A 17,462-nucleotide genomic window follows, 5' to 3' on the forward strand; every position below is an offset into this window, starting at 1 on the left:
ATTCAGACCATAAGCTCCTTAAGGATAGAAGTGTATCTTCTCTGGCTTTTGAATAACCTGCAGCATCTAGTTTAACCCTCAGCACATACAAAGTATTTGGTAAGAGACTGTGTCTCATAGTCAGCCTGGATCCACTCACTTTCTCTCACCCCACCCTCTGGGGTTTTCTGGGCTCTCGTTCCCTTTTGAAGATGATTCACCCAGGAGGGAGGGTCACCTGCACGCCTGGATTGCAGAGAACCAGGTACAGTGATGACCTACCGACACCTGTGGTTTACAGACATTGGCAGCATGGTTTTTTAAACTATAAAAGTTACAGTAGTTATCTTCCAATTCCAGGAATGGAATCCCTTGATAGGCCTCAATCTATATTCAAGACTCAAGTCAAGCACCAGCCTGTATTTAAAAACTAAGGAAACAATGGAAGTTTATTGAAATTATGCCATTATAGTTGATGAAGAGAAAATATTTCAACCAAGAACTTAATTGAAGAAAACTTTCTCAGAAACTCTTTGTTTAATGGGCAATTACAGTATACCAGCATGGGTGTGCCACAAAGAATCAAAGTCCACAGATACTGATTGTATTCCTATCTAGGAAAGATCAGTATGAAATACACATATGATGGGGCTCTCACAGAATGGGATATTTTCCCCTTTTACTTCTCATTTCTCAATGCTCCTCTGGGAACCGTGTGAAGGTAAAGTCAAAAAGAAAGTTCTTACGTTCTTAAATCCTCTGTAAAGGATCTGAAGCTCTTTCTTGGTAAATTTGCTCTGGGCTTCCAGAAGCTCAAGGGCCTCGGGCCGATGCCTGACGGTGGCCATCTCCAGTTCATCTTCCACGCTGTCTGTGGAGGAAAACAAGAAAGAGTCTTAGGACCAGCCGCTGCTCACTGATGCTTACACGTAGCAACACAGGAAAATGGAAGAACATGTCTGCTGATGTCTGTGATTGTCCACAGAGGAAGGACCCTCACAATGCCAATAAGGCCTTCACATTTCCCAGTTTAAACGTATTAAGCTAAAACACTTGTATATGATTTTTTTTGCATATTCTTGTCATTAATGTAGATATTACAACTCTAGCATTGTTTTAAGATAACAAAAAAGAGCACAGGAATTTATTTCAGATAATCAGTGGATTATATGATTACTTCAAACAAAAAGTTAAGTAGCAATATATATTACTCTATAAATCTAACAGTATAGTAACATATATTTCTTTTTTTTCCCAACACTTAAGTTCAGAGGTACATGTGCAGGATGTGCAGGTTTGTTACATAGGTAAACATGTGCCATGGTGGTTTGCTGCACAGATCATCCCATCGCCCAGGTATGAAGCCCAGCATCCATTAGCTATTCTTCCTGATCCTCTTCCTCCCCCAACAAGTGCCCAGTGTGTGTTGTTCCCCAGCAGTGTCCATGTGTTTGCATCAATCAGCTCCCACTTACAAGTAAGAACATGCAGTGTTTGGTTTTCTTTTCCTGCATTAGTTTGCTGTAGAGAATGGCTTCCAACTCCATCTACGTGCCCACAAATAAAATGATCTCTGTCCTTTTTATGGCTGCATAGTATTCCATGGTGTATATGTACCACATTTTCTTTATCCAGTCTATCATTGGTGGGCATTTAGGTTGATTCTGTGACTTTCCTATTGTGAATAGTGCTGCAATGAACATATGCATGCATGTATCTTTATAACAGAATGAATTATATTCCTTTGTGTATATACCCGGTAATGAGATTGCTGGGTCAAATGGTATTTCTGCCTCTAGGTATTTGAGGAATCACCACACTATCTTCCACAATGGTTGAACTAATTCACACTCCCACCAACAGTGTAAAAGTTTCTCTTTTTCTCTACAACCTCACCAGCATCTCTAGCATTTTTAAGGTATAGTTAGAAAAACATAAAAGATCACAAATAGTCCAACCTGGAATTTGTTTCTATATAACAACTACTAGGTATAAATAATGGAATTGTCATTTAATAATAATCAGTTTTGTGCCCTATGTATAATGCAACTACAAGATAGACTCTGCTAATGTTTGCTAAGGATTCCATTGAAATCAGATATTTTGCCCAGCTACTTGGGAGGCTGAGGTGGGAGGATTGCTCGGGCCCAGGAGGCTGAGGCTGCAGTGAGCAGTGATGGCACCACTGCAGTCCAGTCTGGGTGACAGCATGAGACCTTGTCTCAAACAAACAATCAAACAAACAAACAAAAATAGAACCTTAGACTGTCAGAATGGAAGGACATCTGAAGAAAGATATAAGGAGATAGAGAAAGAGGGAAACCTCCCTAATTCATTCTATGAAGCATCATCCTAATAACAAAACCAGCAAATGACATAACCAAAAGAGAACACTACAGACTGATATCCTTGATGAACATAGATGTTAAAATCCTTAATAAAATACTCGCTAGCCGAATCCAACAACATATCAAAAAGATAGTCCACCATGATCAAGTGGGTTTCATACCAGGAATGCAGGGATGGTTTAACATACGCAAGTCAATAAATGTGATATACCACATAAACAGAATTAAAAACAAAAATCACATGATCATCTCAGTAGATGCTGAAAACCATTCAACAAAATCCAATATTCCTTTATGATTAAAACTCTCAGCAAAATTGGCATACAAGGCACATACCTTAATGTAATAAAAGCCATCTATGACACACCCACAGCCAACATAATATTGAGTGGGGAAAAGTTGAAAGCATTCCCTCTGAGAATGGGAACAAGACAAGGATGCCCACTCTCACCACTCCTCTTCAACGTAGTATTGGAAGTCCTAGGCAGAGCAATCAGACAAGAGAAAGAAAGAAAGGGCATCCAAATTGGTAAAGAAGAAGTCAAACTGTCATTGTTTGTTGATGATATGATTGTTTACCTTGAAAACCCTAAGGACTTCTCCAGAAAGCTCCTAGAATTGATAAAAGAATTCAGTGAAGTTTCTGGATAGACAATTAATGTACAAAAATCAGTAGCTCTTCTATACACTAACAGTGACCAAACAGAGAATCAAATCAATAACTCAACCCCTTTACAATAGCTGCAAAAATATAAAATAGTTAGGAATATACCTAACAAAGGAGTCAAAAGATCTCTACAAGGATAACTACAAAACACTGTTGAAAGAAATTATAAATGACACAAACAAATGGAAGCACATCCTATGCTCATGGATGGGTAGAATCAATACTGTGAAAATGACCATACTGCCAAAAGCAATCTACAAATTCAACATAATCCCCATCAGAATACCATGATTATTCTTCACAGAATTAGAGAAAACAATTCTAAAATTCATGTGGAACCAAAAAAGAGCCCACATAGCCTCATAGAAAAAGCAAGACTAAGCAAAAAGAGCAAATCTGGAAGCATCATACTACCTGATTTCAAACTATACTATAAAGCCATAGTCACCAAAACAGCATGGTACTGGTATGAAAACTGGCACATAGACCAGTGGAACAGAATAGAGAATTTGGAAATAAACCCAAATACTTACAGCCAACTGATCTTTGACAAAGCAAACAAAAACATAGAGTGGGGGAAAGGACACCCTTTTCAACCAATGGTGCTGGGATAATTGGCTAGCCTCATGTAGGAGAATGAAACTGGGTCCTCTTCTCTCACCTTATACAAAAATCAACTCAAGATGGATTAAGGACTTAAATCTAAGACCAGATACTGTAAAAATTCTAGAAGATACCATTGGAAAAACCCTTCTAGACATTGGCTTAGGCAAGGATCTCATGACCAAGAACCCAAAAGCAAATGCAGTAAAAACAAAGATAAATAGCTGGTACCTCATTAAACTAAAGAGCTTTTGCATGGCAAAAGGAACAGTCAGCAGAGTAAACAGACAACCCACAGAGTGGGAGAAAATCTTCACAATCTATACATGTGACAAAAGACTAATATCCAGAATGTACAACGAACTCAAATCAGTAAGAAAAAAGCCAACAATCCCATCAAAAAGTAAGCTAAGGACATGAATGAACAGTTCTGTAAAGAAGATACACAAATGGCCAATAAACATGAAAAAATGCTCAACATCACTAATGATCAGGGAAATGCAAATCAAAACCACAATGCAATACCGCCTTACTCCTGCAACAATGGCCATAATCAAAAAATCAAAAAACAGATGTTGGTGTCGATGCGGTGAACAGGGAATACTTCTACATTCCTTGTGGGAATGTCAACTAGTACAGCCATTATGGAAAACAGTGTGGAGATTCCTTAAAGAACTAAAAGTAGAACTACCATTTGATCTAGCAATCCTGCTACTGAGCATCCGCCCAAAGGAAAAGAAGTCATTATTCAAAAAAGATACTTACACATGCATGTTTACAGCAGCACAATTCACAATTGCAAAATCATGGAACCAACCCAAATGCCCATCAATCAATGAGTGCATAAAGAAACTGTGATGTATTTATATAATGGAATACTACTCAGCCACAAAAAGGAATGAACTAATGGCATTTGGAGTGACCTGAATGAGATTGAAGACTATTATTCTAAGTGATGTAACTCGGGAATGGAAAACCAAACCTTGTATGTTCTCACTGATTTGTGTGAGCTAAGCTGTGAGAACGCAAATCATGAGAATGATACAATGGACTCTGGGGACTTGGGGGGAAGAGTGGGAGACAGGAGAGGGATAAAAGACTACAAATATTGTGCAGTGTATACATGGGTGATGGGTACACCAAAATCTCACAAATCACCACTGAAGAACTTACTCATGTAACCAAATACCACTTGTACCCCAATAATTTATGAGGAAAAAAAAGAATTGAAGGACATCTGCTTATTTTACAAGTAAAGTGAAAAAAGAAATCAGATATTTTGCCTTGGGCTACAAAATAAAATGTTCAGATTAGGTGCTAACATGGGTAAAGTAACCAGCAGCCAGTTGGTTTCATGGGTACATACTGGATGGTCAGGGGCCTAGAGGATATTTTATTTAGGTCCATTTTGTAGTCAATAGAGTCAATAGGGATAGATAAGCTTTAAAATATTGTACTTTGCTTTGTGAATTATGTTTACACTATAATTTCTCAAAGATGTTTTATGCAAAAAGGAATTTTGTGCCCATACATGTTTGGAAAATGCTGTGAATGTTAATGTAATTTTGTGACAAAATATTAAAATATAGGTTTGCAAAGACCTGTAACAAGGAGTCCTATTTAACTTTGCATAACCCAACTGACCCCAAAGGTGTTTGTCCATAGAACCTTTTCTGGCCCAAGTAACATCTGGTAATATCTGCACATTTCCCTAGGGTCATGTAAGTACAAGTCTGGAGGATTTGGAAATATATTAGGGTTCAGGTGCTTGTGTCTCAAATATCATCCTTCATTCAAGCTCCTTTGAAGTGGGGTCAGATAGTGGCCTATAGGAATTCTCTCTCTTGTGTAAACCAATCCACACCTCAGATGAGGAACTTAGCAGGAATAAAAACATCCAGGCTCAGTATGAAGCCATGGCTTCCCCTTTCTATCCTTTCTTCTTGACTACAGATTCTAGACTCAGAGGGAAGGGTCTAAGGATAACAGTCAGCTCCTCTCATCCCAGGGCCACTAGGACCTCAATCCCTTGTCCCATGGGGGAGTTGGAAATGTAGTCCTTTTTGCCAAAGTTGAGCCATTTTTGACACTAATATTGCTGCCTCTTGCTAACATCTGTTCCTCCTTACTACTCTGCCTCACTGACAGCATTGAGGGGACAAAGCTCTCTCTTGGCAAGGAAGAGAAGGTCAATGGCACCCTAATCTTAGCATATCTTAATTATTGCCCTCAAGGAGTTTACAAAAAAAAATTGGTGATGAAACAAACACTTGGAGTGGCTATATTTGTGAAAATGAGTAATAGGAGATGAAAACAAACATTTGCTTTGTACTTTTTATATTATAATTATCTGGAAAGAATGAAATGGAAAAGCTTCAGAATAGTGATGGATGAATAAATAGAAAAGGACCTGGAAAGATGAGAAGGCTGACAAGGATAAAATTGATGGGATAAAATTGAGCTGACAAGGATAAAATTGAGCTGACAAGGATAAAATTGATGGGAAAATAAGTAGTTGTGCTCCTAAAGTATGTGGGAAGAGCTAAGAGTAGCTGGAAAAAGGCACCTAGGCATTAACAAATTGATCTGGGCTTTATAGGGAAAATCAAAAAAGCCAAAATCCTTCAATTTTCTCCTTCATTCATTTGAACAAATGGGTTGATTCTATTCAGTGGGTCCTGAGATAGAAAAGATGATGGAAAATGTTGCTTTTAGACTGCTGTTGATCCAATGACTTCAGCTATGTTGTACTATTGTATTTGCCAATGCAGGAGTAAATACCATGCAATAGACCTCATGTAAATAGATAATATCGAATAGAAAGCCTATGCTTTCTTGAACAATGTCTGATGTAATCTTCTGAATCATTTATAGTGCAAGTTCTTCAACCTACAATGTTCCACTTTCCTTTTCCACCTGTTAAAATGTATATATCTTCCATGATCCAATTTAAATATAAGTGCCTCGTCTCTGAAGCCTCTCTGGATTGCCCCTCTATGCAAAATTGATGACCCCCTGGTCATTGTTCCCACACTCTGGTTCTTGTATAGCATGTAAAACATAACATCATGATCTGCTCATGTTTGTTTTCTCCATTGTGAGTTTTTTTGCAGACAAGATCAATATCTTACATGTCTTGTTTATCTTCTGAACCTAACAGGGAGTCTGATACTCCTTTGTCACTTAAGAATAATCTGGTAAACACGATATTCCTGCTCAACTTTCTGATCCTCTCTAATCCCTTGAATATTTGCTGCCCTATAGGGAAATATTTTTCAAACTGAAATTTGTGGGCTGTTGGTGGACCTCAAATGTCTTCTTTAGAATCACTATGTTCTCTATTTATTGTGTTGGGAAATACAGAAAAGTAGAGGGGATTTTAATTAAATTTTCTGAGCAGTCTTTCAATCATAACATAACCTTGTCTAGACCTAGTGACCCTCACACGGGAAAGAAACAAAACAGTGGATTAACTTTTGGGCCTTTGTATCGGGCAGCAATCTGAGCTGTGCTACAAATGGAGTTTCTTTCTCTGCAGATGCAAAGTCTGAGACAAAAGACACAGGGCTGGAGGATCAGTATAATTAAGTGTGCGTGGTAGGATGATCATCACATGCACTATTAAAAAAAAAAAAACAAAACGCTCTTGAAGTGTCTGCCTGTGGGCTCTCTTGCTTTTCCAGCTGTCTGGTACTTTACTTCTTAATGACTCCTACCTGCCAAAGGGCTGTTTCTATTTCTAGGCAGGTGACAGGCTCTAAAAACATAACTGAAATCATCAGCAATCACCAGCATATGATAAATTAAAAAAGCAACACCACCGAACCCAATCAACTCTGATTCTTGGAGGTAAACTATGGGGAGCACAGCATGATTCCATGTAGGACTGTGAATTCTCATTGTGACTCAGCCACCTTGTAAGAGCCTGCATTTTGGGTGGTTTTAACCCAGTGCCTAACATTTATTGAGCCCCTGTTGTATGCCAGGAGATGGGCGAGGTGCTTGATTGGCATAATCCTAATCCTCACAATAACCCCAGAGTGAGGTATAATTGTTTATTTTTCACATACATGGGGACTGAGTCCCATGAATATGAAGAAATTCATGACCAGAAGTCAAATATGTGTTTGTATATATATAAAAACATATATATATATATTCTATGCATATATATGGGTTTCCCCATATGCATATAGATGGGTTTCCATATATATGCATAGGGACAGGATTTACACCCAGGTCTTTGATGCCACAGCTTATGTTCTTCCCACTTCCCACTTTGCCACGGTCTCTTTCAACACCAGCAGAAATAATGATACAAATAATGATAACCTCTCCTCTCTTATTTTGTGAAACTCCTCAGAAAAGTTAACTGTATTCATTAGATCTATTTTCTTGCTCTCTCCTTAATCTACTGCAGTCTGACTTCTGGTCCTATGGTGGACTGAATAGTGTGCCTCCTCAAATTCATATGTTGAAGGTCTAACCCTGTATTTGGAGGTAGGGCCTTTAAGAAGATAGTTAAGCATAGGCCAGGCATGGTGGCTCACACCTGTAATCCCAGCACTTTGGGAGGCCGATGTGGGTGGATCACCTGAGGTCAGGTATTTGAGACCAGCCTGGCCAACATGGCAAAACCCTCATCTCTACTAAAAATACAAAAAATTAGGCTGGCGTTGTAGCGGGTGCCTGTAATCCCAGCTACTCGGGAGGCTGAGGCAGAAGAATCACTTGAACCCGGGAAGCAGTGGTTGCAGTGAGCAGAGATCTTGCTACTGCACTCCAGCCTGGGCAACGAGAGTGAAACTCCACCTCAAAAAAAAGAGGAAGACACACCAGGAACGTGGGCTTACAGAAGAAAGGCCATGTGACAATGGAGTGGGAAGATGGCTCATGGCTGGTACCTTGACCTTGAACTTCCAGCCTTTAGAATTGTGAGAGAATAAATTTCTGTTGCTTAAGCCACCCAGTCTGTGGCACTGTGTTACGGCAGCCCTAGCAAACTAATATATCTACCTATATTCAAATGACACACAACACTGATAAAAGTAGGTCTTGTTATCCACAAAGTTTGCACAATGAGTGCTGGGCTGGGCAGTTTGCTAGCCAATTATGTCATTTAATCTTCACAACACCTTTCAAGAAAAGGATTATCATCTCTATTTTATAAATGAGAAAATTGAGGCTTGGAGAGTCTAAGTAACTTGGCCATAACCCAAGTAACCCTTGGCCAAATGGCTAGTTAGTAAACAAGGTGAAGACAGGTGTCTCCAGCAGCCCAAAGTCCAGGTTACTGAGCACTATGCTCGGAATGTTAATAGCAACCATCACCCTATGGAGAACTTTTGCTCTAAGCCTGGTTGTATAATATCCCATTTTAATACAGACAGAAGTTCAGTGAGATAGCTACATTTTATAAGAAGTCACGTAGCCCTCATTTTACAAGGAGTAAACTGGGACTCACATTTCTTAAATAACTTACTCAAAGTCATACAGTTTACAAGTGACAGGGCTGGGATTTAATCCCCGGCTTTTTAACACCAGACAATGAGCTTAGTCAATATGCTACTTTAAGAGATGACAACAATTAAATTACTTGGTTCAAAATCCTAGGGGATAAAAGATTTTAAATCACAAACTAGCTGGCTGCTGAGCCTCCAATGCCTCAATTTCTTTCCAGGGAAAATATGCCCGGGCGCCTTCAGGAGATCACCAGACCAGCAGACAAAGCTGTGCTGATAAGAAACACATGGTAGAATAAGGTACGAAGTGATGGGATCTCAGAGCTGGAAGGAACACAGGAAACTGTTTGTTTTTCTGCATTTTACCCCTGAGAAATTTAGATTTGGGAAAGACGAATGTTTGTTTGAGACAAAAAACAGAACCAGATGGGACTCTGGCCTCTGGAGTTATCTCCAGGCCATGCAGACATATCATCACTCAGGCATCTTGCAGAGGAGCCAATTCAAATGCGCATTTGCATCCTGAGATAAGCGAAATACAAAGAGTATTTTAATTCATGTATCTTCTAACAAATTTAATTTTAATCAGACAACAAATTCCCAAACTCAGACACCATTGAGCTTCCTGGCTGTGTCTTTTTGTCCTTTGTTCTTTAGATTTCAGTCTCTCAGGGCCAAGGTTATCCTAAGTCTGACTCAACAGTCCCCTCAGGCCATGACACAATTGGGCTAGAAATTGGAATTCAAATCATCTGGGAACAACAGAATGCGTTTTAAAAATAGTCATCGTTCTCCTCTTTCTCACAACTTCTCTTAAAATACAGTAGAAGCTTGGTAGAGCTCAACTCATAATTATGCAAATTTGACTCTGAGGTCAAATCACGCTGTCCAGAACACTACTACAGAACATCTTGCCTTACGAACAAATATGAGTGTGAGTCCTACCTTTTGATGACGTCCTTTGGAAACAAGTCTTCTAATGCAGAAAACAAATAATATTATGAAGAATAATGTCACTTTTTGAGAAAGCTGATTCAGAACTCAGGCCATGTGTGCAGAGATGAGTCCTTGTCTATAAAGCATGAAACACTGAGGCTGTTGCCTTGTTCTTTTATTTAGGTCCTGCCAAAATACTGGAAGGATTATCTTATTTGGCACACTGAAGGTGCTCCATAAGAGAATGTGAAATAAATAACTACTTGAAGCATTCCAAGAATAATGAGTGTATCTACAGCAGGTCCCATTTCTTTTTTTTTTCTTTTTTTGAGATGGAGTCTCACTCTTGTTGCCCAGGTTGGAGTGCAGTGGCGCAGTCTTGACTCACTGCAAGCTCTGCTTCCCAGGTTAAAGCGGTTCTCCTGGCTCAGCCTCCCAAGTAGCTGGAATTACAGGAACACCCCACCACACCTGGCTAATTTTTGTATTTAAGAGATGGGCTTTCACTGTGTTAATTAGGCTGGTCTCAAACTCTTAAGCTCAGGTGATCCACGCACCTCGGCCTCCCAAAGTGCTGGGATTATAGGCGTGAGTCACCGCACCCAGCCCCATTTCTAAATACAACATGACTCTTCTTTAAAAATAAATGTATCCATTTGTCATTCTAAAAAGATTATAAATATTGTAACTTTAAAATTCTCTTTGAGCTGAAATTAATTTGTCTAGACAAAAATTCAGCCTGCTTGACTTATATTGCTTTATCTTATTGATAAAAATACCCTCTGAGCCATTACTCCTAATGTTTATGTTTTATTATATCGGCCGAATAGTGAGTTGATCCATATGGCAATAACATCATAATGAGGATGATCACTTTCTAATGATATCTTATGTATTATTAAATATTTAGAAGCTTGGTCCAGTGGTGGATATTGGAGGAAGATTTCCAATGCTGAAAGATTCTTGACCATAGCATTAGATGCTATTCCTAAGAACTTCTAGGATAAGGAGGTGATGCTACTGTTTGTTTAATGTTCAAGTCTGATACATTAGGACAAAGAAAAAGCTGCCTGGAGGAAGATTTCCAAAGCGACTTTTCATGGCACTGATATAATTTATTTCCACCCTTCTTTTCTACTGCAAAAACTTGTAGAGGGATGACAACATACTCACCATTCCATTCCTCGGTTCCGCTGCTCACGAAGCTCAAAGAGGGTGGCATGATAATCAGCTGAGGAAATAGTTTCTTGGGTGGAGGAATTTGCTGAAGTCCGCACAGCTGTGCAGCTGATGAGTGTGGGCAGGGGAAGCCAGGACCTGCCCCAAACCTATCTTTCCCCTTCCTGTTACATCATTTGACCTCCCTGGATAGAGAGTTTAAACTGGGGCCAGGCCCTGTAAGCAACTCTTTAAACTTTGACAATTTTAAACGCTTTGTTGCAAGAATGCAGAGGTCTGGGAACTCCCTTGACTTTTCCTGTCTTTATTAGTATTCACCCATCCACCTACCAAGAGTTATTTTCAGGTGCACATGGAGAGTATAGAAGCAATTAATTCCAAGCTGATCACACACAGGCTGCAAGTAGAGAGCAGTCAATCCATTTGAAACACTGCGGGAGTCCTAGGCCTTCCCAGACCAACCTGAGCAATTGGAATCCTGATGTTTTAGTTAGTTTGACATGTATTTCTGCAACCCTGGCCCTGAATGTATGTTAGAACCAAAATACAAAAACAAATAAACACCAAAAAATGAACAAAACCATTTATAATTAGTACTTTATCTTATTTAATATTTGTATATCACATTGAAAATGAACACTTCTTGGAAAATGGCCATTTAGTTTGAACACCTTCTGTTACAGGTGCTTGTTGGCAATGACATTGCAATTTCCATTCTAGGAGAATGAGAATTGCTTTGCAATTTCATAATTGAATTCAATCACTTATGAAATATAACAACCCAGTGGTGAACAGCTGAAGCTATTTGTCACAGCACTTATGAAATAGATTGTCTCTACCTTATTTACAAACATAAATAACTCTTCAATAAGCATAGACTTTAAAAAATAATCACCTAATTGGAATGCTTATTATCAGCATTAACAATATTATTACTACAGCTTCATGAACGGCCCATTACGGTAGGAGTTATTATTATTATTATTACAATTATTATAATTATTGAGATGGAGTCTTACTCTGTCACCCAGGCTAGAATGCAATAGTGTGGTCTCAGCTCATTGCAACCTCCACCTCCTGGCTTCAAGCAATTCTCCTGCCTCAGCCTCCCAAGTAGCTGGGACTACAGGCATGTGCCACCACACCTGGCTAATTTTTGTATTTTTAGCAGAGACGGGGTTTCACTATGTTGGCCAGGCTGGTCTCAAACTCCTGACCTCATGATCCACCTGCCTCGGCCTCCCAAAGTGCTGGGATTACAGACATCAGTCACCGCGCCTGGATGAGTTATTATTTTTTAGGTGGTAGGGTCTTGAGTTTTGGTAAATAAGAAAAACAAAAATTATATTGCCAGTCATTATGCACAGACAGAAAATCTACAATAGGAATGCTGAGGGGGCAGAGGAAGGAAACAAGAAATTTAATTGCACTTACACGTAAAGATAAACCAAAAGAGATTGATATTCTAGTCAAGAAAGGCAAAAGCTGAGAGGGATTATGAGCAAAGAGAAAAATTTTAAAAAGCAATGGTATGTGGAGAGAGATGAAGAAAGCCCAGATTAGTTCACTAAATTAAAAATGCCCTATCAAAGGAGTGTCTCAAACTTTGAAAGACTTTCTCTTAGTTGTCCTAAAAATCTAATAATAAGACACACATATGTGTACGTTCATTATGACATTATTCACAATAGCAAAGGCATGGAATCAACCTGAATGCCCATCAGTGGTAGACTGGATAAAGAAAACGTGGTACATATACACCACGGAATACTATGCAGCCATAAAAAAGAACAAGATTATATCATTTGCAGAAACATGGATGGAGCTGGAGGCCATTATCCTTAGCAAATTAATCCAGGAACAGACAACCAAATACCACATGTTCTCACTTATAATTGGGAGCTAAAATGTAAGAACACACAGATACAGACGGGAACAACAGACACTGGGGCCTAGTGGAATGTGGAGGGTGAGAGGAGGAAGAGGATTAGGAAAAATAACTAATCAGTACTAGGCTTAATGTGACTGTGCAGTGGGTTCACCTTACCCGCTGCCTAGACAGAGCCAATTTATGAAGACAGGGGAATTGCAATGGAGAAAAAATAATTCATACAGAGCCAGCTTTGTGGGAGACCCGAGTTTTATTGTTACTCAAATCAGTCTCCCTGAGCATTCAGAGGTGGGAGTTTTTAAGGGTAATTTGGTGAGTAGGGGCTCGGGAACTGGGGAGTGCTGATTCATCAGTTTGGAGGAGGAATCATAGGGGGCTCCAAGTGGGGTTTTCTTGTTGTCTTCTGTTCCTGAGTGGGATCTCAGAAATGGTTGACTCAGATTATCAGTCTAGGTGGTATCAACTGATTCATCAAGTGCAGGGTCTGCAAAATATCTCAAGCCCTGATCTTAGGTTTTACAATAGTGATGTGATCCCCAGGAGCAATTTGGGGAAGTTCAGACTCTTGCAGCCAGAGGCTGCCTGACCCCTAAACTATAATTTCCAATCTTGTGTCTAATTAGTTAGTCCTGTAAAGGCAGACTGGTCCCCAGGCAAGAAGGGAGTCTTTTCTGGAAAGGGCTATTATCAATTTTGTTTCAGAGTCAAACCATACACTAAATTCTTTCCCAAGGTTAGTTCAGCCTACGCCCAGGAATGAACAAGGACAGCTTAAAGGCTAGAAGCAAGATGGAGATCTCTTTCACTGTCATAATTTCCTCAGTTAAACTTTTGCAAAGGAAGTTTCATTAATACCTGAGTATTTACGACCAGACAAAATAATCTGTACAACAAACCTCTGTGACACGAGTTTACCTAATAACAAACCTGCACAGGCACCCCTGAACTTAGAAGTTAAAACGAAGAAATAAAAACCACATGTATGTATATGTGTATATACATGTACGTATATGTGTATATACATGTACGTATGTGTATATACATGTATGTATATGTGTATATAGATGTACATATGTGTATATACATATGTATGTAAACATGTATGTGTAACATGTATATATAATATATAATATATTTTATATATACATATTATATATATATAACATATATACACATACACTCATAAAATCCCCATCAGCATACTATGAATGCTATATTCTTGTTCTGTAGATGAAGATACCGACACAGAGAGACTAAGTAACTTGCTCATGGTCACACAGTAACAGAGTCAGGGAATGGACTCTGGGAAGTCTGGTTCCAGGATTCATGTAATAACTATTCAGTTGTTCTGCCGCCCCAGAACAGGACAGAGTATGATACTCCACTTATCTAGAATTCATGCACCCAAATAAGAATCAGAAAATTAGTAGCAAAAGGGCTCTAAGCAGAAAATGGAGCTCTGTGAGAATTGAAAGGGGTATTGAGTCTGGCCCCTTAACTTTGTAAGCTCATGTCGCATACAGAGCCTTAGCTGCAGTGGTTGTAAATCAAAAACTATTGGGCACATCAGCGGCAGAACTGGGCCTAAACCTTGATCTCCTTGATTCCTACTGCAGCACTTTGTCAAATGCCTGTCTCAGTATCTTTTATGGATAACAGTGTCTCCATCCTTACTGTACCCACAGTTTTAGTAAGCTTCCGATTCCACATCAGAAGCAGGTGCTGATAATGGAGAAGGAGCACATACTGGAAGGAGTCCATGAGCCACAGTTATAATACCTAACTTTCACCACTGGCTCGTCATTATTATATCTAAGCAATGTGATATTCTATGTACAAATATTGTCACCCTGCTTTTATAGATAAAGAAATCAGGGTTGGAAGAAAGGATGTAACTGATGAAGGACATAGAATAGGATGTTATGGAGTCAGGACTTAAACCCAAGCTTACTGACTCTGAAGCCTAGAAGTGACTGCAGATTGAGAGTAATGGAGGGAACATAAAGTTAAAAAACATCATAAGCATATTAGAGAAAAGCATAATGATAAAAGTCAGTGGCTAACTTATTCTTTAAGAATAAGTTCTAACCTTAGTCTTTAAGAAAACATTTTATTCTGCTTACTTTATTTTAGAAGGTAACAGAAATGTCATACATTTTAAAATATTATTAATTAAAAAATGGCAGCTTATTCATAATAGCCAAAATATGGAAACAACTTATGTCCATCAATAAACGGATAAAGAAACTGATATATACAATGGAATACTATTCAACCTTAAAAAAGAAGATCCTACTATTTGTCACATGAATGAACCTGGAGGACCTTATGTTAAGTGAAATAAGCAAAATGCAGAGAAAGAAAAATATTGCATGATGTCATTTACATAAGGAACCTAAAAAAAAAGTTGAATACACAGAGATAGAGAATAAAACAATGGTTAAAGTGGGGAGGAACTAGGGAGATGTAGGTCAAGGTATAGAAAGTAACATATAGGATGAACACGTCTAGAGATCTAAATTACAACATGAAAATTATAGTTAATATTGTATTGTATTTGGGATCTTTGCTAAAAGAATAGATTTTAGGTGCTCTTGCTACATATAAAAATGGGTAACTATCTGAGATAATGAACATGTTAATTTGCTTGACTATAGTGAGTGTTTCACCATCTATATGTACATCAAAACATCATGTTGTACACCATAAATATATATAATAACATTTTAAAATGTTTATACACCTTCTGAAATTGAGTCAGTAATAAAGAACCTGCCAACTAAAAAAAGCCCTGGACCAGATGGACTCATAGCTGAATTCTACCAGACATGCTAAGAAGAACTGATACCATTGCTACTAAAACTATTCCAAAATATCAAGGAGGAGGAGCCCCTCCCTAACTCATTCTATGAAGTCAGCATCAGCCTGATACCAAAGTCTGGCAAGGACTCAACCAAAAATGAAAATTTCAGACAAATATCCCTCATGAATATAGACACAAAAATACTCAAGAAAAGACTAGCATATTGAATCCAGCAGCACATCAAAAAGTTAATACACCACAATTAAGTAGGCTTTGTTCCTGGGATGAAAGGTTGGCTCAACATATGCAAATCAATAAATGTGATTCACTACATAAACAGAATCAAAAGCTGGAACATTATGATCCTCTCAATAGACACAGAAAAAGCTTTCAGTAACACCCAATATCCCTTTATGATAAAAACCCTCACCAGACTAGGCATCTAAATAACACAGCTCAAAATAATAAGAGCCATCTATGACAAACCCACAGCCAACATCATACTAAATGGGCAAAAGCTCCAACGATTCTCCTTAAGAACTGGAACATGACAAGGATGCTCACTCTCACCACTCCTATTCAACATGGTATTGGAAGTCCTAGACAGAGTATTCAGGTGAGATAAAGAAATAAAAGGCATTTAAATAGGAAAGGAAGAAGTCGAACTATCTCTCTCCACTGATGATATGACTCTATACCTAGAAAATCCTAAAGACCCTTTCAAAAGGCGACTAGAATTGATAAACAACTTTAGTAAAGTTGCAGGATACAAAATCAGTGCACAAAACTCAGTAGCATTTCTACACACCAACAATGTCCAGGCTGAAAGTGAAATCAAGAACACAATCTCAATTACAATATTCACAAAGAAAATAAAATACATCGGAATATAGCTCACCAAGGAGGTGAAAGATCTCTACAAGAACTACAAAATACTGTTGAAAGAAATCAAAGTGACACAAATAAATGGAAAAGCATTTCATGCTTGTAGATTGATAGAATCGGTGTTATAAAAATGGCCATACTGCCCAATGCAATTTATAGATTAAATACTATTTTTGTCAAACTACTAAGAACATTCTTCACAGAGTTAGAAAAAAACTATTCTAAAATTCATATGGAACCAAAAAAGAGCCAGAATAGCCAAAGCAATCCTATAAGCAAAAGAAAAAATAAAACAGAAACTAAGCCCAAGACATCACACTACCTGATTTTAAACTCTACTGTAAAGCCACAGTAACTAAAAGAGCTTGGTACTGCTATACACACAGACACCTAGACCAATGAAACAGAATAGAAAACCCAGAAATAAAGTCAAACACCTCCCACCGTCTGATCTTTGACAAGGCTGACAAAAACAAGCAATGAGGAAAGGACTCCCTATTCAATAAATGGAGCTGGGACAACTGGCTAACTATACACAGAAGATTGAAGCTGGACCCCTACCTTTCACCATATACAAAAGTTAACTCAAAATGGATTAAAGATTTCAATGTAAATCTCAAACTATAAAAATCCTGGAAGACAACCTAGGGTACACTTTTCTCAACATCAACTGTGGCAAATGATTTTTGGCTAAGTTCCCCAAAAACAA

General features: G+C 38.5%; 1 protein-coding gene across 5 annotated transcripts in view; it reads right to left on the reverse strand.

The window, feature by feature from the left end:
• The window catches only part of KCNIP4 (potassium voltage-gated channel interacting protein 4), a 1,227,081-nt gene that overhangs the window by 127,858 nt on the left and 1,081,761 nt on the right, over positions 1-17,462 (reverse strand). For 4 of the 5 annotated variants that reach the window (XM_063663554.1, XM_054486457.2, XM_054486456.2 and 1 more), the window contains one exon: positions 726-850. In XM_063663554.1, coding sequence (XP_063519624.1) covers positions 726-850 — 125 coding nt within the window. Of the gene's footprint in view, positions 1-725; positions 851-11,168; positions 11,244-17,462 lie in introns of those variants that run through there. The other variant, XM_063663555.1, reaches the window with a different exon arrangement.

The sequence above is a fragment of the Pongo pygmaeus genome, chromosome 3, assembly GCF_028885625.2.
Source record: "Pongo pygmaeus isolate AG05252 chromosome 3, NHGRI_mPonPyg2-v2.0_pri, whole genome shotgun sequence".
NCBI classification, from domain to species: domain Eukaryota; kingdom Metazoa; phylum Chordata; class Mammalia; order Primates; family Hominidae; genus Pongo; species Pongo pygmaeus.